Source organism: Physella acuta, unplaced genomic scaffold (genome assembly GCF_028476545.2).
Source record: "Physella acuta isolate Inbredline_101_S28 unplaced genomic scaffold, ASM2847654v3 ptg002479l, whole genome shotgun sequence".
Taxonomy (NCBI): Eukaryota; Metazoa; Mollusca; class Gastropoda; family Physidae; genus Physella; species Physella acuta.
Genome location: NW_026733954.1, coordinates 10308 through 30646, shown reverse-complemented (window position 1 = coordinate 30646; position 20339 = coordinate 10308). Strand labels below are relative to the sequence as shown.

Here is a 20339-nt window from a genome sequence, read left to right as displayed (position 1 = left end):
AATTTTAATTATAACCGGGAAAGCATTACACATATAAAGCGTATGTGTTTCATATATATTGAACTAACTTGCCTTATATGAAATTACACTTTTCACAATTTTTACGGACATAAAATGAGAAAACAAGTATTTTAAAACTAGATTCCGCTAGGCCCGAAAAGAGTTTAGGGCTAGTATTGTTTGGTTTATTGTCTGACGATTGATAAATTGTGTTAAATCCTGTTGTATGACATTAAAGAAAGTTGTTTTTTATTATTAATTTTTATTTCCATTTCGAATCGGACTGAAAACGAAAATTGATAACGAAATTTTGTATAGTCTAAAGGCAGGTTAAAAATGTATGAAACCAGCAATTTGGTAATTTTCTTCCGTTCCCTAAACTTGTTTTAAAATTAAAATACATCCTATCTAGGTTATGAATCTTAAGTAAGAAACAGGTATTTGAATTAGATCTAGAAAGTTTGGACCATATATGGTCTAAAATAAAATAAGAATTTAGAAGATCAGATAAGCTTCAAACACCTTTATTGGAAAACTGAAAGAAATCAATTTAGAATGGAAATCTGGGCGTACTTCCGTAGAATGCATTTCTGAAATTGTTATGCCACACTTTTATTCAGCTGTTCACGCTGTAAACTATTTTTTTTACAATCTGGATAATCCTAAAAGAAAGTGGTAACGATTAAATTTCTTAAAACAAGAATAGACGAAACAGTCAGCAATACATTTTATATTTTAATAATTATATAAATTACATTACTTTTGAATTAAGTATACATGAATTGGAAATCAAAAACATGCACACTCAAACAAACTATGTATATGCACGCAAAGTGAAAGAAATATATAAAAATGAAGTCTATATTTATAATGGAAAATGAAAGGAATTCAATTTCACATTTGTTTTTTTATATTCATAGCCAGGCATCTGTTTAATCTATCTTCTATCTAATGATATATAAAACAATGTATGCGTGTTTGTGTGTTTGTCTTTTATGCATTATTACACCTTTCATCCAATCGCCATGAAACTTTGGGAAGTTGTTGAGAATACTCCTGGGGAGGTTTTTTTAAAATTCGCAATTGTGGCTACCCGGCAGTGCGCGATTTGTTTTTTCTTTAAATACGGTATATAAAAAATAAAAGTCTGTTGGGGTTTCACACCGTTCAACCGATCGCCATAAATCTTTGGGGAGTTCATTAGAACACTCCAAGGAAGGGTCCTGCAAAATAGTCCTATTTTTGGTTTAAATTTCATAAGTCGGCGCTACGGGAGTGTGCAATTTTCTCTAAAAAAATATTATATAAAACATAAAAGTCGGATGCGGTTCTAAACCGATCATCCGAGTGCCATGAAACTTTGGGGAGTTGATGAGAATACTCCCGAGAAGGTTTCAGTGAACAAAATCATTAAAATTCGATAATGGAGTCGCCCGCGAGGGAGCTTTTTTCGTTAGCACTTGGAATCTATTAATCGTCCGTCCTGCATAGCGTGTAAGGGTACTACTATATTCAGCATTAAAACTTCAACAGGCGCAACCGCCAGCGCCCCGGCTATTGCATGACCGGAAGCGCCTTGGCTCCCTGCGAGCACTATAGCGCCTACGTTCGTTTAAAAAAAAGTTATAGACTAAAGACACGATGGGCAACAATAATTGTTGAGTATATCGAACCAGAAGCGCCCTACTAGGTTCGATTTGGCGCCCTGTTCTAAACAGTGCGATAGACAATTGATAAGATGGGGCGTTACAGTCGCTCATTAAAATCAATCAGGCGTGTCCGCCGGCACCTTGCTAGGGAGTGATTCGACTGTTAACAAATATTTCACTTTCGGCCCCCTAAAGGGTTACATAGGTGGCCGAGGGCCCTGAAATAAATAAGAATTGAATAATCAGATAATTTAACCAAGGTTAGATTATTAACTGGGTTGTTTCCTTTTGTCTGTAAAAAATTGTAACAATTTCAAAGCCTACAGTTTTCGGAATAAGGAAAATATTTTCAAAAATAATTAAATTTCGAATGGCAACTCAAGTCCTAAAATAAAAGTCACACTTTTAATAATAACTTTGTAACGCGAGGAAACTCTTCTTTGGAGTTTCGTCACTTTGCGAATGATGCAATTAGCATATACTTTTAGACGATCCAATCAGAAAGTGAGATCGTGCTTCTAATAATACATGATTAGCAACGCTAATACATATCATCAGTCACACTGATATTTATAACACGTCAAATAATATTTTTCTCTACGTGTTAAAGAAAAAAAAATCCTGTTGATTTGTGTCACTTTAGCGAATGATGCAATCTGCATCATTACTTCAGGATGCTATTTGGCGCCCTGAATTATCCTGTGAGCACTATGGCGCATATGTTTGTTTTAAAGAGCCAGAGCCGTACGCGGCGCCTCTGCGGTAGTGTAATCGGGGGCTCTTTAGAGCGCCCCTCTACGTCCATGACACATGAGCGGTCACCAAAGTACGTTCTTCCTCATTATTTCGGTGAGTGATTAACGTACTCTCAAGGTTTTCATGCGGTAGTGTAGGTAAACCCGTGTCCCGATATTTATGACCCAAGCACAGGCATTGTTTACATTTAAATAACTCGATTAAAAAAACAAAATCACGCGTCTAATAATATAGGATTGGTAAAGCATTGATGAAACACTTCTTATATATTTCGTCAGACTTTCTTCTATCCAACTATTTTCTTTTATTTGACACTGTCGTATTCTCATCGACTCCCCTAAGCCCTAAGCATATATATATATATATATATATATATATATATATATATATATATATATATGTGTGTGTGTGTGTGTGCGTGTGTGTGTGTGTGTGTGTGTGTGTGTGTGTGTGTGTTAAATTGATGCTTATTCCAGCCAAAAAAAAAATTAAGAAATCGCATTTGCCATTGCTTCAAATGCTGACTTTAAACAAGGATAAGTTTTGTTTACAAATCTTAAAGCCGAAGTATCAAATCTATTAGTTTTACCGAATTTTCCGAAACCGTGCACGATTGCTAGTGTAGAGTTGACTACTGATAAAACTGTTTTCCGTTTGTGATAGAAAGTGTGGTGTATTCCGGCCTGGACAACTAGTTCCGGTCTAACAATACTTTTTGTTCTAGAACCAAGTGTGTATGTTACGTTATGCTTTTGGATATATAGAAAAGGAAGTACCACATTTTTTTCCATGAAATACTCGACCTCTGATGTTATGGAAAAATTAGATTTTATAGTTTCCCACAAAGATTTTGGGATATTGTTATAGTATGTGCTGCATTCAAAAACAAAGGTACTTATCATAGTTGACAATATATCGTTATTTTGTCTTTTTATGTGTTCTGTTTCTACTAAATTTATTACTTCTAGCCAAGTGTTGTGATACTTCGGAATTATGAATTCATCTGTATCTTGAATGACAACATATCTTGATATATTTCTGTTTCTATATACACAGTCATTAATAGCTGCCATTTGAGCATAGTACCATAGGTCTGTTGTTGGCAAAGGCCATTGTAAAACTGTTAAAAGTCCAAGCTTTTGATACCGTCTCAGCACCGCGTCTGTTCTCTTTGATATTGAAAAATTATAAATAAAAAAATGCTCTGCACCTAGAACTCTATTAATCTCAAAAGACTGAATTATCTGACCCGGATTATCAAAGTTGTTAAATAAAGCTGCATGGCAGACTGTAAAGTTTCTTGTGTTGACTTGAGGATACTGAACTCTCAGTAAGTTGGTTGGCTTCTGACTTACGTCAAACGACAGCGAAATAAATTCAGGAAATGTTTTTTCTTTCAAGCTGCAATCAATGCATCCAGCGTAAAACCTAAATATTCATAAAACTTTAAAAAGACATTTTAAAAAAAAACTTTCATTTTAAAATACATCTTTAATCGTCAATATATTACACTTTAAAGTTAAACTTTAAAGTTAAAATGCGTTTCATAGATAACAAACTAGCATTAATAAAAAAAAATAAGCGTTATTTAACTTATAGGCCTACTTTGTTAAAATTATATTGCCAAATTAAGTTTACTTTTGTTTAATTTCTAAAAGTTACTGTGAATACGATGAACGATCATATCCCAGAAAATTCAACAGGACAGCTTAGAACTAAATTCCATTTAGTAGCACCGCAAGGAGGGTGCAGGGGGTGCAATCCTGTTCTAGTTTACTTAAGTTTATGGGTGACACCAAATCAAATAATTTTTTACAGAACAATAATTTCTCCTGTAACAATAATAAAATAAATAGGGAAAGGGGTCTTACTAAAACAAAAATGCAAGTCGAAGGAGTGATGTGGGTGGCACCTTTAGTTGCCACAACGGGTTAACGCTACACATTACGTAAAGCAGAACTGTAGTTCCTTAACTGTGCGAAGTATAGCAGTTTGTATTTAATTATTAATAATGTATTTAAAAAATGTTATACCTCAAAGAACGATGATCTTTTAAAGGATAGTATTTCCCATCGACAGTTGTAGTTTCACCTCTTTCAATCACCAAACAGCGAACAGGTACTGTAACATTAAACTTTAAAATGCCAAATACTCTCACTAAAGAGATTTCCTCGTTTATATAATCGTAGTATGCTGAATAAACCCAACTTTCTTGACTGCTGACTGGTTGAAATGTTTCTTTGAGTGCCGTTAAATTACTGGTGCTATATTAAACAGAAATGAACATTTTAAAATTCGTTTCTTTAAAAAAACCTGGATCAAACAAGGTTGTGAATGACATTTTAGTTGATTTCAATTCAGAACAATTTTTGTGAATAAAATACTATGATTTAGAGTAGGATACTGTGCATAAATGAGTATTACATAAAAAGCTATGCAGACAAAGCTTTTTAGATGTAGAAAATTTACCTTTTCGATTCAGCATTCGCTCTGACATAACGTAGAACATTCTCGTTCAAATACGTTTGCTGGACCCTTTTATGGACTTCTGTTGTTTCTTTAAAGCGTTGCTCTTTCTTTTCTAAATATTTAGTAACGTTAAATCTATGACTTGCTTCAAATGGGCTTATTTGCTTGTGTAAATAATTTTGTGTTTTCGACGAAAAAGTGAACAATGACATCAAGCAGCAAAAAACAGTCCAAAAGCACACTCGTAATAATAAACGATGTTGCCGTACAAGGAAAAAACATTTGGCCATCACTTCCGAGAATGTGAAAATGAACTTAAATACAAAAGAAAAAATGCATACCCATGATTATTTTGCAGTCCTGTAATTTAAACATATCAATATAAAGAAATACAAATGATGACGAGAACCAGAAAAAAAGGAAAAAATATATTATTCATGATCAATATAAAGTGACACAAAATAGACAAAAATTTATTTTCTTCGATTCTGGTGCTGAGTCAAAAGACAGGAACTTTTAATTTGAAACTAATGAGAACCTAAATTTATAAGAGTCTAATCGTCACTGTTTATGAATGGTACATGCTAAACAGCAACTGCATTATTTTCCCAACTGTACACATTCTTTGCATTGGCTAATGGGCGGACTATAATAAGTGTTTCTGTTTCACTTTTTAACAAAACACAGGAAACATAAACACTTCTCTTACAACTGGATAGTAAATTTGCTCTCATGCTAAAATGCTGTTTGCGTTGGCTTTTGTGCCCACTGAACTCATTAGTAATATCTTTGACAAAATATCTGCAATTTTCCCCCTATAAGTAATTCTGAATGCAGACTATTTGCAAGCCACTATATTGGCACATGATACGTTGAACAAACACGTTTCATCAAAAATATTCAACCCAGTTGAAGGCTGGCATAGAAGTTTGCAGTCCAATAAGGGATTTTGCCGTCCACTTATTTCGTAATTTATGTATATATATATATATATATATATATATATATATATATATATATATATATATATATATATATATATATATATATATAAAGAGAGAGAGAGAGAGAGAGAGAGAGAGAGTAAATAATTAAACTTAAGTACGTACCTTTTATTTTAAAAGCATACTTAATATTTTGAAAAGATGAATAAATGGACGTCAATGAATAAATTAATATCAATTATCTCTGTCTATTTTAATTTAGTCTAAACAAACGAATGCAACCTACTCGCGTAATGCAATAGTAAAATAATTTTAATTCTAAAATACCTATACAAACACACATAGAATTTTGAACATAAACTATCTGGACTGATAAATTACTTTTACTCAGATTACAAAGGAAATCGTGTAGAGGACAGAAATGTAGATATTCCTTACAACCTCAAGCTATGTAGTGTATCTGGTATAGTTCGGTATTTTTGTCATCTTGTTATAATTATGGCGTTAATAATTTATTCTGACGTGGCTTGTTCAAGTTTTGAAGAGTAGAAAGTCCAGTGCATATTAGTGTCGTAATGTAATGTAATGAAAAGAAGTGTTACGACAAGCCTAGTTCAAACCGGTTTCTGGTGAATAGCAATCTGACAACTAAATTTAGAACGTCGTTGCATAATCATTATGTTAAATACAGACATAGAAAACTAAACCCTCAACACGTGAATATAATAAATTAATAGATAGTTTCATAACCAATTTGTACGTGTACGTGTACGTGTACGTGTACGTGTACGTGTACGCGTACGTGTACGTGTACGTGTACGTGTACGTGTACGTGTACGTGTACGTGTACGCGTACGCGTACGTGTACGTGTACGTGTACGTGTACGTGTACGTGTACGTGTACGTGTACGTGTACGTGTACGTGTACGTGTACGTGTACGTGTACGTTTACGTGTACGTTTACGTTTACGTTTACGTTTACGTTTACGTTTACGTTTACGTTTACGTTTACGTTTACGTTTACGTTTACGTTTACGTTTACGTTTACGTTTACGTTTACGTTTACGTTTACGTTTACGTTTACGTTTACGTTTACGTTTACGTTTACGTTTACGTTTACGTTTACGTTTACGTTTACGTTTACGTTTACGTTTACGTTTACGTTTACGTTTACGTTTACGTTTACGTTTACGTTTACGTGTAGGCGTAGGCGTAGGTGTACGTGTACGTGTACGTGTACGTGTAGGCGTAGGTGTAGGTGTAGGGTTCTGCAGAAAATCCTTTTAAATTTGCAAGGGTGGCCCCCGGAGAATGAGATTTTTCTCTATATACGGTATATTAAAAAAAGTCAAATGCGATTCTACACTGTTCATACGAGTGCCATAAGCTTTAGGGAGTTGATCAAAATAATCTCAAGAAGGTTTCTGGAAATAAAATTATAATTGCATGGGGAGGGTGCAATTTTTGTTAGTACCCGGTCTGGCACCCAGATTTCAAAAAGCCAATCTCAAATTCGTGCATACTTTTAACGGTTTTTAACTTACCATTTATCATTGGTGTTTCGAAGTTCAGTAAAATCGGATAAACATGTATTGGGTTTTTTTTTTTAAATTATCCCTTACTACTTAAGGTTAGAATTATATACTGTTTGTGTGTTTTTTTTAAATAAATTCATAACTTTTTTTGTAATTCAATACAAAAAGATTGTTACAGTACTGCAACTTCATACATGTTGACCTACTTTTGCACTATTTTTAGCGCAATTTCCATTCTGGAGAATTGCGTTTATTAACCCGTCATTTCTGGATGTATGAATGTATGAATGAATGGATGGATGGATGGATGGATGGATGTGTGTCCGCAGCTTTAAGTCGTATCTCCTCCTCAACGAAGCAATATCGATGACTAGTTCCTAAAGCAATTATGTTAAACAAGTTACGAGGATGAACATAGGCCATAAAATTTACGGGTTTCTTTCATGGATTTCCCGGAAAAGCCAAAAAACCTTGAAAAAATGCAGTTTTTGGCCCATATCTCGGCAACCAGACCACTTAGCGACTTGAAACATGTACCAATCGATTCCTGCCATAATTTAGAACAATATTGCCGAAGAAAGGTTTCAAAATTATCCTTTCGTTCGGTCACAAAAAAATTTTTTAATTAATTAAAATTTGGACCGAATTAGTAGGCATTTTATGCAGCCACACCACACGCGTCACCACGTTCAATAGCTGCGCCATCACGTTCAATGGCTGCGACGTCACGTTCGGTAGCTGGGCGCGCAATGGTTTTTAGTCATGTTACTCTATTGTAAATAAAACATTTAAAATACTGAACATTTTTAAAATAAAAAACGTTTTAATAACTAACCAATGGTTTTACTAACCCTGCTCTTGATTTACGCTACGACAGAGCTATGTTTAGATAACACAAGGAAATTGCGCTAAAATTGTCACTAGACTTTTTTTAATTACTTGTTTCTTTATACATAAGCATTGGTGATTATATAGTACCTTGTTTTTCTTCTAGTTTCAGCAAAATAATTAATAAATCAAAGGAACCTCATTAGTGAAATAGTTGATCCGAGTGAAGGTGAAGAATTATATAATGTAGAAGCTCTTGTTGATCCAGAGTATCTTCCTGGATCTCCTGGACCAGCCTGGACCCTGGATCTCCTGGACCAGTACTAAGTCTCGTGGAATAGTACAATGACCGGTGCTAATTCGCATCCAGCTCAAACAGTTTGCCACAAGTGCAACGTACATTTTTGTTGAAACAATATCAACAACAGTCTTAAATATTATCACCTTACTACATAATGTTGCAGACATGCAACAATTCGGATTTTAATTAAAGAACATGTTTAAACTTTTTTTTTCTTGACTATAATCTGGCCGGTCACTGTTTCTTAAGAGTATATGTTTTACAGTTAATAATCAAGGTAGAAAACAGTTAAATCAGTATGTAAAGTCGTGTCTCCATTACATTTCTTACTTTAGCTTGTTTATAATTTAAAACTGCAGTATAAAATCAGCTTTAAAAAAAAATTTCCAACCATTTTAGCGACCACCTAGGGTCGGCGTACGTGTCTGCCCCCCCCCCCCCCCCTGGAAAGTCAGGTTTAAAAAAGCATTTTATTTTGAACCGATTTGTCATTGACTGGTCAACTATATAATGTGTTTGTAAGATATTACTTGAATTACTAGACTTATGTTTACAAAACTTTTCGGTTAGAAAGAAATAATGTCTATACGTATGACTTTAAATCTCTTACTATTATTTATTAAGATGCATGTTTAGGTTCACTACATTACATTTTTCTAGTAAATGTATTATTCTATGTTATGTAGTCTCAACTTAAAACTGACGCGAATATATTTGCATTGTAAATATGAGCCCAACACTTTTTTCTATACAAGTGTGTTGTCCCCATTTAACTAGGCTAATTTAACTTATTTTAAGCTAAAATATTCAAGTATTGCAGTTTATAGGGGCAATGATGAGTCAAGTGTGTGTGTGTGTGGGGGGGGGGTAGTGTTAGTTCATTTATACCTGAATTCATCATCGTCTTTTTCTTTTGTGCCCAAGACAATTGGGAGCCGCGACAGATAGTGCCCTCTACTTTTGTCGCGCACCGGCTATTTTTCTGGCTGTACTCCATAATAATCCTGCCTCTATACTTGAATTGGTAGTAGAATATAATGGTTTTCTCTCTTCCAACTGTTGCATACGTCATATGAAGGAAATAGCAATACGTCATATGAAGGTAATAGCAACAATTGTCACGTCTTTGTTTAATTTTTCTCCGCTAAGTCTTATTGAGCTTCCCACTCTTTCTTGATAGGTTTCAAATTCAAATTCAAATTCAAATTCAAATTCAAATTCAAATTCAAATTCAAATTCAAATTCAAATTCAAATTCAAATTCAAATTCAAATTCAAATTCAAATTCAAATTCAAATTCAAATTCAAATTCAAATTCAAATTCAAATTCAAATTCAAATTCAAATTCAAATTCAAATTCAAATTCAAATTCAAATTCAAATTCAAATTCAAATTCAAATTCAAATTCAAATTCAAATTCAAATTCAAATTCAAATTCAAATTCAAATTCAAATTCAAATTCAAATTCAAATTCAAATTCAAATTCAAATTCAAATTCAAATTCAAATTCAAATTCAAATTCAAATTCAAATTCAAATTCAAATTCAAATTCAAATTCAAATTCAAATTCAAATTCAAATTCAAATTCAAATTCAAATTCAAATTCAAATTCAAATTCAAATTCAAATTCAAATTCAAATTCAAATTCAAATTCAAATTCAAATTCAAATTCAAATTCAAATTCAAATTCAAATTCAAATTCAAATTCAAATTCAAATTCAAATTCAAATTCAAATTCAAATTCAAATTCAAATTCAAATTCAAATTCAAATTCAAATTCAAATTCAAATTCAAATTCAAATTCAAATTCAAATTCAAATTCAAATTCAAATTCAAATTCAAATTCAAATTCAAATTCAAATTCAAATTCAAATTCAAATTCAAATTCAAATTCAAATTCAAATTCAAATTCAAATTCAAATTCAAATTCAAATTCAAATTCAAATTCAAATTCAAATTCAAATTCAAATTCAAATTCAAATTCAAATTCAAATTCAAATTCAAATTCAAATTCAAATTCAAATTCAAATTCAAATTCAAATTCAAATTCAAATTCAAATTCAAATTCAAATTCAAATTCAAATTCAAATTCAAATTCAAATTCAAATTCAAATTCAAATTCAAATTCAAATTCAAATTCAAATTCAAATTCAAATTCAAATTCAAATTCAAATTCAAATTCAAATTCAAATGTTTTCGTTTTGCTTTACTAGATGCGTTTACTAGCCTTATGTTTAAAAAAACGTTGGTGCTAAATTTTGCCTGACTCCTACCCATGCTGATCTCCCAGCTTAGTTGAATAATTACGCATAACTTCCCTTATTATAAAATATTTTTTTGTGTAACCGAGAAAAAATTACACCAGCGAATTAAGTGAAGCTTTTTAAAACTCAAGTGGGTCACGCCTGCTTGCAAAAATCATCGAATAAGTGTGTCATTCGTTTTTAGACCCAAGTATTGCTGACATACAACACCATCCCCCCAACCCTTCCTCCTTCCCCCCCCCCCCACCCCCCCCCCCCCCCCCCCCCCCACTTTCCACTCTACTGAACAAGAAAAAAAAAACATCTACCACTCTTTTGTTAAGCCGTTCGGGATTTTTTTAAAGAAAAGTTTCAAATACATATGGCTCAATTTAGGTGCGACTACATTACGTAAGAATTAATAAGGTTGACTCATCATATTTTTAAAAAGCTCCAAATAAGGTAAAACATTAGATGAAGAAGTTTATAATTATCCGCGTGTGTTTATGAATTTGTATATTGGTTTTAAATAGTATGGGTAAATCAGGTATATGATTTGACATTAACTAGACGTGTTTATTTGTCGACTATGAGGATCAAAGCGCTGCAGCCGCTCTTCAACATCGGAATCAGTTTCCAGCGACACTCTTTATTTGCTCACACGTGAGCCCGGCAGCTCTTACGCCATTTTCTACAGTCCTTATTCAACTGCACTATGGATCGTAAGGTATGAAAGCGGAATTTTTACTTTAATTAATTTACATCGATTTTTTATACTAAATTATTTTTCTAATTTTTTGTCTTTTGCTCTGTATTTCAATTTCTACTAGTTTCATTAATCTGGTTTACCTAGTGTTTAATAGTTATATAGCTTCTTGATTTGGTTTCTCTACTGTGTTTTCGTTTTGCTTTATTGAATGCGTTTACTAGCCTTATATTTAAACAAAACCTGGAGAACGTTGGTGCTAACTTTTGCCTGACTCCTACTCATGCTGATCTCCCAGCTTAGTTGAACCTTCCAGGAGTTTACACTCCCGCTGGTATAAAAAAAAATTTTGGGGAGGGGGGAGGGAGGTTGTCAGGGTACACCATATGCCACGACAAGGGTCAAGCACCGGATGGCTTCGCATTTTTCTCTTTGCGAATTATGTGTGTGCTTAATTTTCTTTTTTCCGATGCGCATCATTCTGGGAACCAATCAAAAACACGTTAGCAAAAAATATACGGTTTTAAAATTAGTTTTCAAATCATGTAAGATTAAATGATAATTATACGTTTTGTGTTCGCTGCTTAAACTTATTGAACTGTGTTTAGCTAATCACATCAATTTTTGTTAACTCACAAGAACACATTTGAAATTGTTATATAGGTAAAATTCAATTATGTTGAGAAGATATGTTATCAATGCAAAGAATATTATTTTATTTAAAACTGTAGGATATTGAGAGTTTTCGCCATTTTATACCTACCTACTTTATCGTTTAAGGAATATAAAATATATTGTGGTCGTGATGAAATTGTATTCGCATTTTTCTATCAACATAAGAGCGATTTCCGGTATCGGAACTGGAACTTTACTCTTTTCAAATAGGAACACAATAACTTTCAAAATGTTGCAGTTACATAGATACAATTTCATATATACACCTAAATCACATATGATTTTAAATAATGTCCGTTATCTGTAAGTATTATTAATTAACTCTATTCGTAGCTTCATCAAAATACAAACAACTTGAGTAGGCTTACTGTTTTAATTAGATAGACGAAATATCATACGTAGTTATATGATCTAATTGCTACTTTCTTTAAAACTGTGAGTGATTTCTGATGACCGATAGTAGTTCTTGATAAATTTCATATTAATCATAAGAGGTAATCAATGTTTCTTTAGAAAGTACTAATTTTCAACTGTTTGCGTTCTTTAGGTGTGCAATTCTTTTTTGGCGCGATACTTTTCGATTTGAAAAATTTAAGAATTAAAAAAATATGAGAACGCACAATTTCATACCATTGAAACAGTAGCCTAATTGTTCGTTTTTCTATAATAAAAAAAGCTTTCATGTTTAATCTCGAGCTTTCATAAAATATAATAGCCCGCACCAGCGTTAGGTTATGACAATAATATGAGATGATTTTAGCGTTAAATAAACCGGGAGTAATCTCCCCTAAACTTTCTCGAATATTATGTAACACTACGGGGGGTGGCAACTTGGGATATAGACATGATTTTTAACTACTTATACTTTTCAAAAAATAATGGACTCTCGTAGAAAAAGAACCAAATGAACGCTAAATAATATGTGTATAACAGTGGCGGAACTAGAAAAAAGGGGCCACCCCGCAAAGAATTTGTTTGCCCCCCCCCATATATGTATATGTATATATATATATATATATATATGTATATATATATATATATATATATATATATATATATATATATATATATATATATATATATATATATAACACGCTATCATACGTGTATTTAATTGAAACGTTTGCCTTGTTTTCTAGAACAGTGGTTATTAAATGTAAACAATGTCGGCACTTTATTTCTTGGATATTAGTTGTTGGAGCGCTAGTTTGTCAACACTACCACCGATACAAACCAGCTTAGTTGTTGAGGCGCTATCTATTCGCTTCTTGTAAGGCTAAGAGCGCGAGGGGAGGTCTGAGAAAGGAACTTAAAAGGGACAACAAAGCACCGATGTGCTTTTATCCATCAGTACCAAATTTGGGATGGTCTCAAAAAGCCGTCTTAATATCTAGCGGCCTTTCGCACAATTGATGTTTTTTTCAAAAGAATTTTGCCGACAACAGCGTGTGTTTGATTGTAGGAAAAAGAATATACAAGAGCATGGGATGGTGTCTATAGAATAAAGATACTCCAACCGCAGCTACAGTATTCTTTTTTTCAAAACAACCATCAGGTCAAAAATGCAAGAAAATTAATTTTAAATTAAAAAAAAAATTATTATGGGCGGCTGTGGGCCCCCTAAACGGCGTGGGCCACCCCCCCCCCCCCCGCATTGTGGGGTCTGGCGGCACTGTAGTTCCGCCCTTGGTGTATAATAGTACGGAACATTATAAGTACTTTATACATTCACACGCGTTTGTTTAGAAATCGGAAAAACTTAATTTACTATTTCCGTTAAACGGAAATTACTCAAATCTTGCTATACATTGTGGTTTTTGTTTTTTCTATGAAATAGTATAAATATTATTTCAAAACAACTACTTTAATAAGTTACCTCCCCTGTATATATACCGAATGACTTATTCTTTGTTTACTATTTCATAAACAATGTTTTATCTGGACAAATCTAACGACCCTTAGGATTTTCTTCCGACGCAAATAATGTGCTTTTGTTCCCTTCAGGGTCGGTCTACGACCTCACAAAACATTAGGGGGATTGTTCTTCAATTTATTTATATATATCTCATATAATGAGAATTTTAATCGCGGTCATTGTTTGGCCCTCGTCGAAGGTTTTTAGTCCAACTGACAGTTATTCCTTACGGCCAAGTCAACTATAGAGGGACATACAAAAAATTAGCCAGATGCAGAGTGGTTAAATACCTTAAAATTTGTATTGAATTTATCCTCTTTTTCCCATAAAATACAAAGATTATATAGGGAAGTACTTCTGGTAAGGTTTGACCACTTTACGAAGTATTCCCAGATATGCCGAGTTTTTTCTGACACCCCTAGGTGTTCCTCTACCACCTCACAAAATATCAAGGGGGGTCGTTCGGCAAAAGGTTTTTCGTAATATAGCTCATATAAGGCGCCGGTCAGTCGAGGTCATCCATTCATCCGATCGCCATCTTACTTTGGTGAGTTCATTAGAACATTTTTAATTTCACAAGGGCGGCGCCACGGAAGGATGTGATTTTCCTCTATATCTGGTATATAAAAATAATAAAAGTGAATTGCAGTGACGCCGTTCATCCGATAGGCATGAAACTTTGGGAAGAAGTTGAATTTATTCCTGGGGAGGTTTCCGCGCAAAATCATTTTCAAATTCGCAGGGTGGCGCCCTCTGTTTTTTCTCTGTATACGATATATAAAAACAAATGTCAATTGCTGTCTCACAACGTTCATCAAACTTTAGGGACTTCATTAGAACACTCCTGGGAAGGGTTCTGTAAAAAATCATTTTAAAAATTCGCAAAGGTGGCGCCACGGTATGGTGGGATTTTTCTCAATATACGGTATATACAAATAAAAGACTTTTGCGTTCGACGCAATTTATCCCGGTGCCATAAAACTTTAGGGAGTTGATGAATACTCCCGAGAAGGTTTCTGGGGTGGGAGGGGGGAATAGGGGTATGTGGGTGGTGGATGCGGGGTATTTAATTTTGCATGCCCCCCCCCGGCAGGATGCGATTTGGCGCCCTGGTCTTTCCCGTGAGCGCTATGGTTAGTACATTCTGTCTAAACAGTGTGACAGACAATGGATAGGATAGGGCGTTACAAACGCTTACTAAATTGAATCAGGCGTGTCCCCTGGCGCCCTGGTAAATTGCGATTAGGCTGCAAATAAAAATGTCTGTTTTGGCCCCAAAGGCTCACATGGGCCGCTTAGGGCCATGTAATACGTTTTATTTTAATAATCAAAACAATTAACCAAGGTTAGATTATTAACTGGGATGTTTCTTTTTGTCCGTAAAAAATCCAAACGGTTTCGTCACTTTGCGAATGATGCAATTAGCATCTATTTTTAGATAATCCAAACAGAAATTGAGATCGAGCGTCTAAGAATAGACCATTACTAACGCTAACAAATTGCATCAGTCACACTGATGTTTAAAACGCGTCAAATATTTTTTTTTACGTGTTAAATAACAAATCCTGTTCATTTGTGTCACTTTAGTGAATGACGCAATATGAATCATTGTTAACAGGATGCTATTTTAAGGAGCCAGGTGTCGTAGTGTAATCGGGGGGGGGGGGGGCCTCCTGAGAGCGGGCCTCTACGTCTCTAACACATGGGCGGTCACCGTAGTGTGTTCTACCATATTATTTCGGTGAGTGATTAATATACACTCAAGGTTTTCATGCGGTAAGTAGGTAAACCCGTGTCCTGATATTTATGATCCAAACGCAGGCATTGTTTACATTTAAATAACTGATTTTTAGAAAAGACGGTCACGCGTCTAAGAACATATGATTGGTAACGCATTGGTGAAATCCTTCTAATATATTTCGTCAAACTTTCTTCTATTCCCGCGGCAACGCGCGGGGGTCGGGTACGCTAGTATATATATAGTATATATATATATATATATATATATATATATATATATATATATATATATATATATATATATATATATATATATCTTGTATATAATCCAATTCAATATGTATAATAATCAAACGTCTTTTGCAGATCCAGGTAGGAACGACGACAAAGAGAATTAAAAATATCAATAAATATTGTCTAGCTGTCGGAGGTGGTCTCACATTAATTTCATTCCTGTTTATTTATGTGGCCCCCAGTCATTTAAAAGCCCTAAATATGATAACAGGCAATATACAGAGCACCCGTCTAAAAAGGCTACCAAAGGATTTAAGCTATGTGAATACAACCGACCAAGCAATTAATATGTGAGTTGAATGAACTCTTAATTTTATCTTACATTTAAGGGTAAGAAGACCCAGAGTAATAAAATTTAAATCTAAAAATTCATATTTCTTATTTCAGAAGAAGTATCTTTTAGCTATCTATTTCTAACATTTACCTTATGTAGAAATGTAACACAGCAACAAAACATTTTTAAAGCCTGAAAAAGAACTAGACTCTAGATCAAAATATAAATTACTAATAATATTCCGCACTATTATACAATTTTTTTGGCGTTCACTTAGTGCGCAATTATTTTTTATACGAGATTCTATTCTATTTTTAAAAAGTTTAAGTAATTAATAAACCGGGAGTGATCTCCCCTAAACTTTCTCGAATATTCTAATACTAGCCATCGGTACCCGTTTCACGTGAATTATAGGCCTATATATTTTAAAATGTACTTGTTTGAGAAAAATAATTTATGAAAAAGTTATTGGTCAAAACGCAATGTGCTTTACTACACGCTGAACGATATTAGTGACAAAGCAAAAATAATAACTAATTAGCTAAAAATCCGACACATTTAACATAACACAGGCACACACCGATTAAGCGACTTAAAAATCTGGTTATTCAATTGTCATTAGTCATTACGCTGTTTTTAAGTAATTTGTATTAGTTTGACCGATGAAATTATATGTTTCATAGTGTACGTCTTGATGAGTAGATCTATAGATCTAGATCTAAATCAAATTTGAATGAAGTAGTTCCTTTCTTTATCGTCTAAAATCGGAAGATTCACACACAAAAAAAAAAACAATAAAAAATTAAGTTTGACTTGGTGAATCTCGATCGCGCACCACCTGCGTGGTATTAAGTACACTTTCATCTCAGCTATTTATGCACCTTAGGAAATACGCAGAATTAAAGGCGTATCTAAAAAAACTTAACTTACGTGAATATACCTATTCTTTCAAATAATTTTTGTAACCCAAATTAGCCAGTTCCATACAAACAAACAAAGATTTCTGTAAAACAATTAAAAGTAAAAATGGATTAAAATTATTGTCTATATCACAAATTGCCATCTCCTGGAATTTTAGATTAGAATATTTGAGAAAATTTAGGGGAGATCACTCCCGGTTTATTTTAGTAATAAAAACACTGGACATATGTTTTCTCCAAAAAAGCACACCTTTTTACTTTCTCGGATATACGAAGTGTAGAGAAAGTATTGTAATCGTGCAAAAAAAAAATCGAGATTTTTACAAATCTCGACGTTATACACCTCACTGATACGGGAAAACATAATTTTGCAATCTTGTCCGTATGTCTGTGTGTGTGTCTGTCTGTCTGTGTGTCCGTGTGTAAACACGATATATTGAGTACCGTTAGAGCTAGGTTGATGAAATTTCATATATAGGTATTTTATCAAAATCGTAGATCCTGATCAACTTTTGAGCGATTTCCGATAACCGGAAGTGGTACTTTTTCTACTTTGAATTTTTCAAAAGCCTATAACGTAAGTACAATTTCAGATAGATAAATGAAATTTCACATGTAAGTAAAAAATCAAATTCACTACCTCCTTTCAAATTTTGAGTAATTTCCGTTGACCGGAAGTATTAGTTTACGCTATTTCCGATTTCTCGAAAAACGCACATAAATTTATAAAGTACTAATAATATTGCGCACTATTATGCAAATTTTTTTGGCGTTCGCTTGGTACGCAATTCTTTTTTCTACTAGATTTTATTCTATTTTTAAAAGTTTAAGTAAATAAAAATCATGTCTATATTCCGAGTTGCCATACATATTAATATTATTTTTATATGTCGCTTGAACTTGTTGAACTTACATTTAAACTTTAACGCTCAGAAACGAAGCTTTATTCTTAAAAACAGTTTAACAAAAAATATTGATAACTTTATTTTTTTATTCAGCAGAGGTTTAAAACAGTCAGCTCATACAAACAACTTCCAGCCAATCAACGATAAAGATGGCTGGGTTTACTCAGCCTTCTATGACGAAATAGGACCAAATTTGACAGTGATTAGAGTAATCGGAGTGGCTTTACTCAAACAAAATATAGTCCACTGTCATCTTAGTTCAGATGGACACAAAACAATTGATATAGGCAATTTTACAATTTTACCAGATAATCATAGCAAAACGTAAGAACTTTTAATCGACTCTAAAGAAAAATATTTACTACAATTTTAAAATATTATTATATTATACCTTCTGTCTTCATTATGGTAAATGATAAAAAATAGAACTGCTCGCAAGTTACTTTCAATTACTGATAATTCTCTTTGTGTTGCTACTATATGTGCCCAAAAACACTACCATAAACATAACCTTGTCTTTGAATTCAGTTATTGTTACATATATTATTTTTGCTACTTTATTTTAAGTCTAATTTAATACCCAGCGCAACGCATGTTTAGTTAACATTTTTAACAAGCCAAAAATTGATCGCTTTTTAATTTTTGCATAACTAACTAAATCGGATATGAAGACTTCGAAAATATGCTGTCTGAATTATCTACAAACAATTGTGTAAATAACATATCATTTAATATAGTTTAATTATAATATAAATGGTCAACTGTATAATCAGAACTGAGCCTGATACGGCGTGTACGGGTCGGTAAAGCTCATAGCTGCTAACGCGAAAGTCACGAATTCTAACCGCCGGGTAATAAGGTTTGATAGCGGAGACAGCAAGCCATCTAGGAGAAATGCTCTGTATTACATAGATTTTAGAATATTTAAACAATTGTGTTTCTAGCAACATAATATGATCTTGTTCTACAGTACTTTTATAACAATTGGTGGATCAATTTAAAATTAATTTGTGTTACAGGTATACAGCGATGATGATTGAGTGTGTTGTACACAAAAATTTTAAGCCAACGGCCATATCTATCACATTTGATGATAACGTCACTTCGAGGAATCTTGTAGAGATTACGTACCCTAAACAGAAAGAGAGAAACTTTACAGTGTGTTTCGCCGTTTTCTTCAGATACAATAGCATCACCAGGATCATCCAGGCTATTGAGATTAACAGAATCCTTGGAGCCCAACATTTCTTTATCTACAACTACAGCATCTCTCATGAAGTGGACGTAATGCTGCGTCACTATCAGGATGAAGGTATCCTCACTGTCCTGCAGTGGCCGTTACCTTTACCTATTATCTCAGAGATTTGGTACTACGGTCAGATGAGCGCGGTCAACGACTGTGTGTACCGCAACAGATTCGTTTCACAGTACGTGGTCATACAAGATACTGACGAATTCATCATACCAAACCATCACATGACCTGGTCAGACCTGATCGAGGCAGCTGAACTTGAATATCAAAGTCAACACAAGGCCAATGCAACAACTTTGGGGTCTTTTACTTTCGAATCTGCTTATTTTCAGAGTTTGTCAAACTCCACCTTGTGGGAGGAGATCAAGAAAAATTTCTCTATCACAGCAGAAGAGGAAACATTCTTTAAAAGCCATTTAATTTTTCCATTTTACCAGGTTGAAAGACAATATAATGTTTACAAGTTTAAGTTGAGAACGAAAACCATTGTAAGGCCAGAACGCATTATTGTAAGCGGAATCCACTACACACACACACACAGGGACAGAGTTACCCACACTGTGGTAAGCAACCATTTGGCCATTGTTCATCATCACAGGAATATAAAACCTTGCAACATCACAGATACGTCAGCACTTAGATTTAAACAACTCACATACCCGTTGCTGGTAACTAAATTCAAGAAATCATCTCACAAATTTAAGCAAAATGACCAGTCATAGTGAATAGAAAATCACCCATGTAACATCAATTACATTTAGTGAACTCAAAAATAGACACGATATTAAAAATAATATTTTAAAAAACAAATTGCAAACTTTATGAGGCTGACTTTAACGTATACAATATGTATCGCTGATATTTCGTACATTAACAGCATCATAACTATTATTTTTTTTTTAGAAGATTGCCAACCAACTGGGACCACGTACAT

The 20339-nt window shown here is 33.5% G+C and overlaps 1 protein-coding gene across 1 annotated transcript; it reads left to right on the top strand.

The window, feature by feature from the left end:
- Positions 1-16255: 16255 nt before the first annotated feature.
- LOC131933372 (beta-1,4-galactosyltransferase galt-1-like) lies at positions 16256-20127 on the top strand. The gene is made up of 3 exons (XM_059290152.1): positions 16256-16344; positions 18247-18477; positions 19173-20127. Exons 1-3 carry the CDS (start codon positions 16256-16258, stop codon positions 20125-20127), a joined length of 1275 nt encoding a protein of 424 aa, XP_059146135.1.
- The last annotated feature ends 212 nt before the right edge of the window (positions 20128-20339 follow it).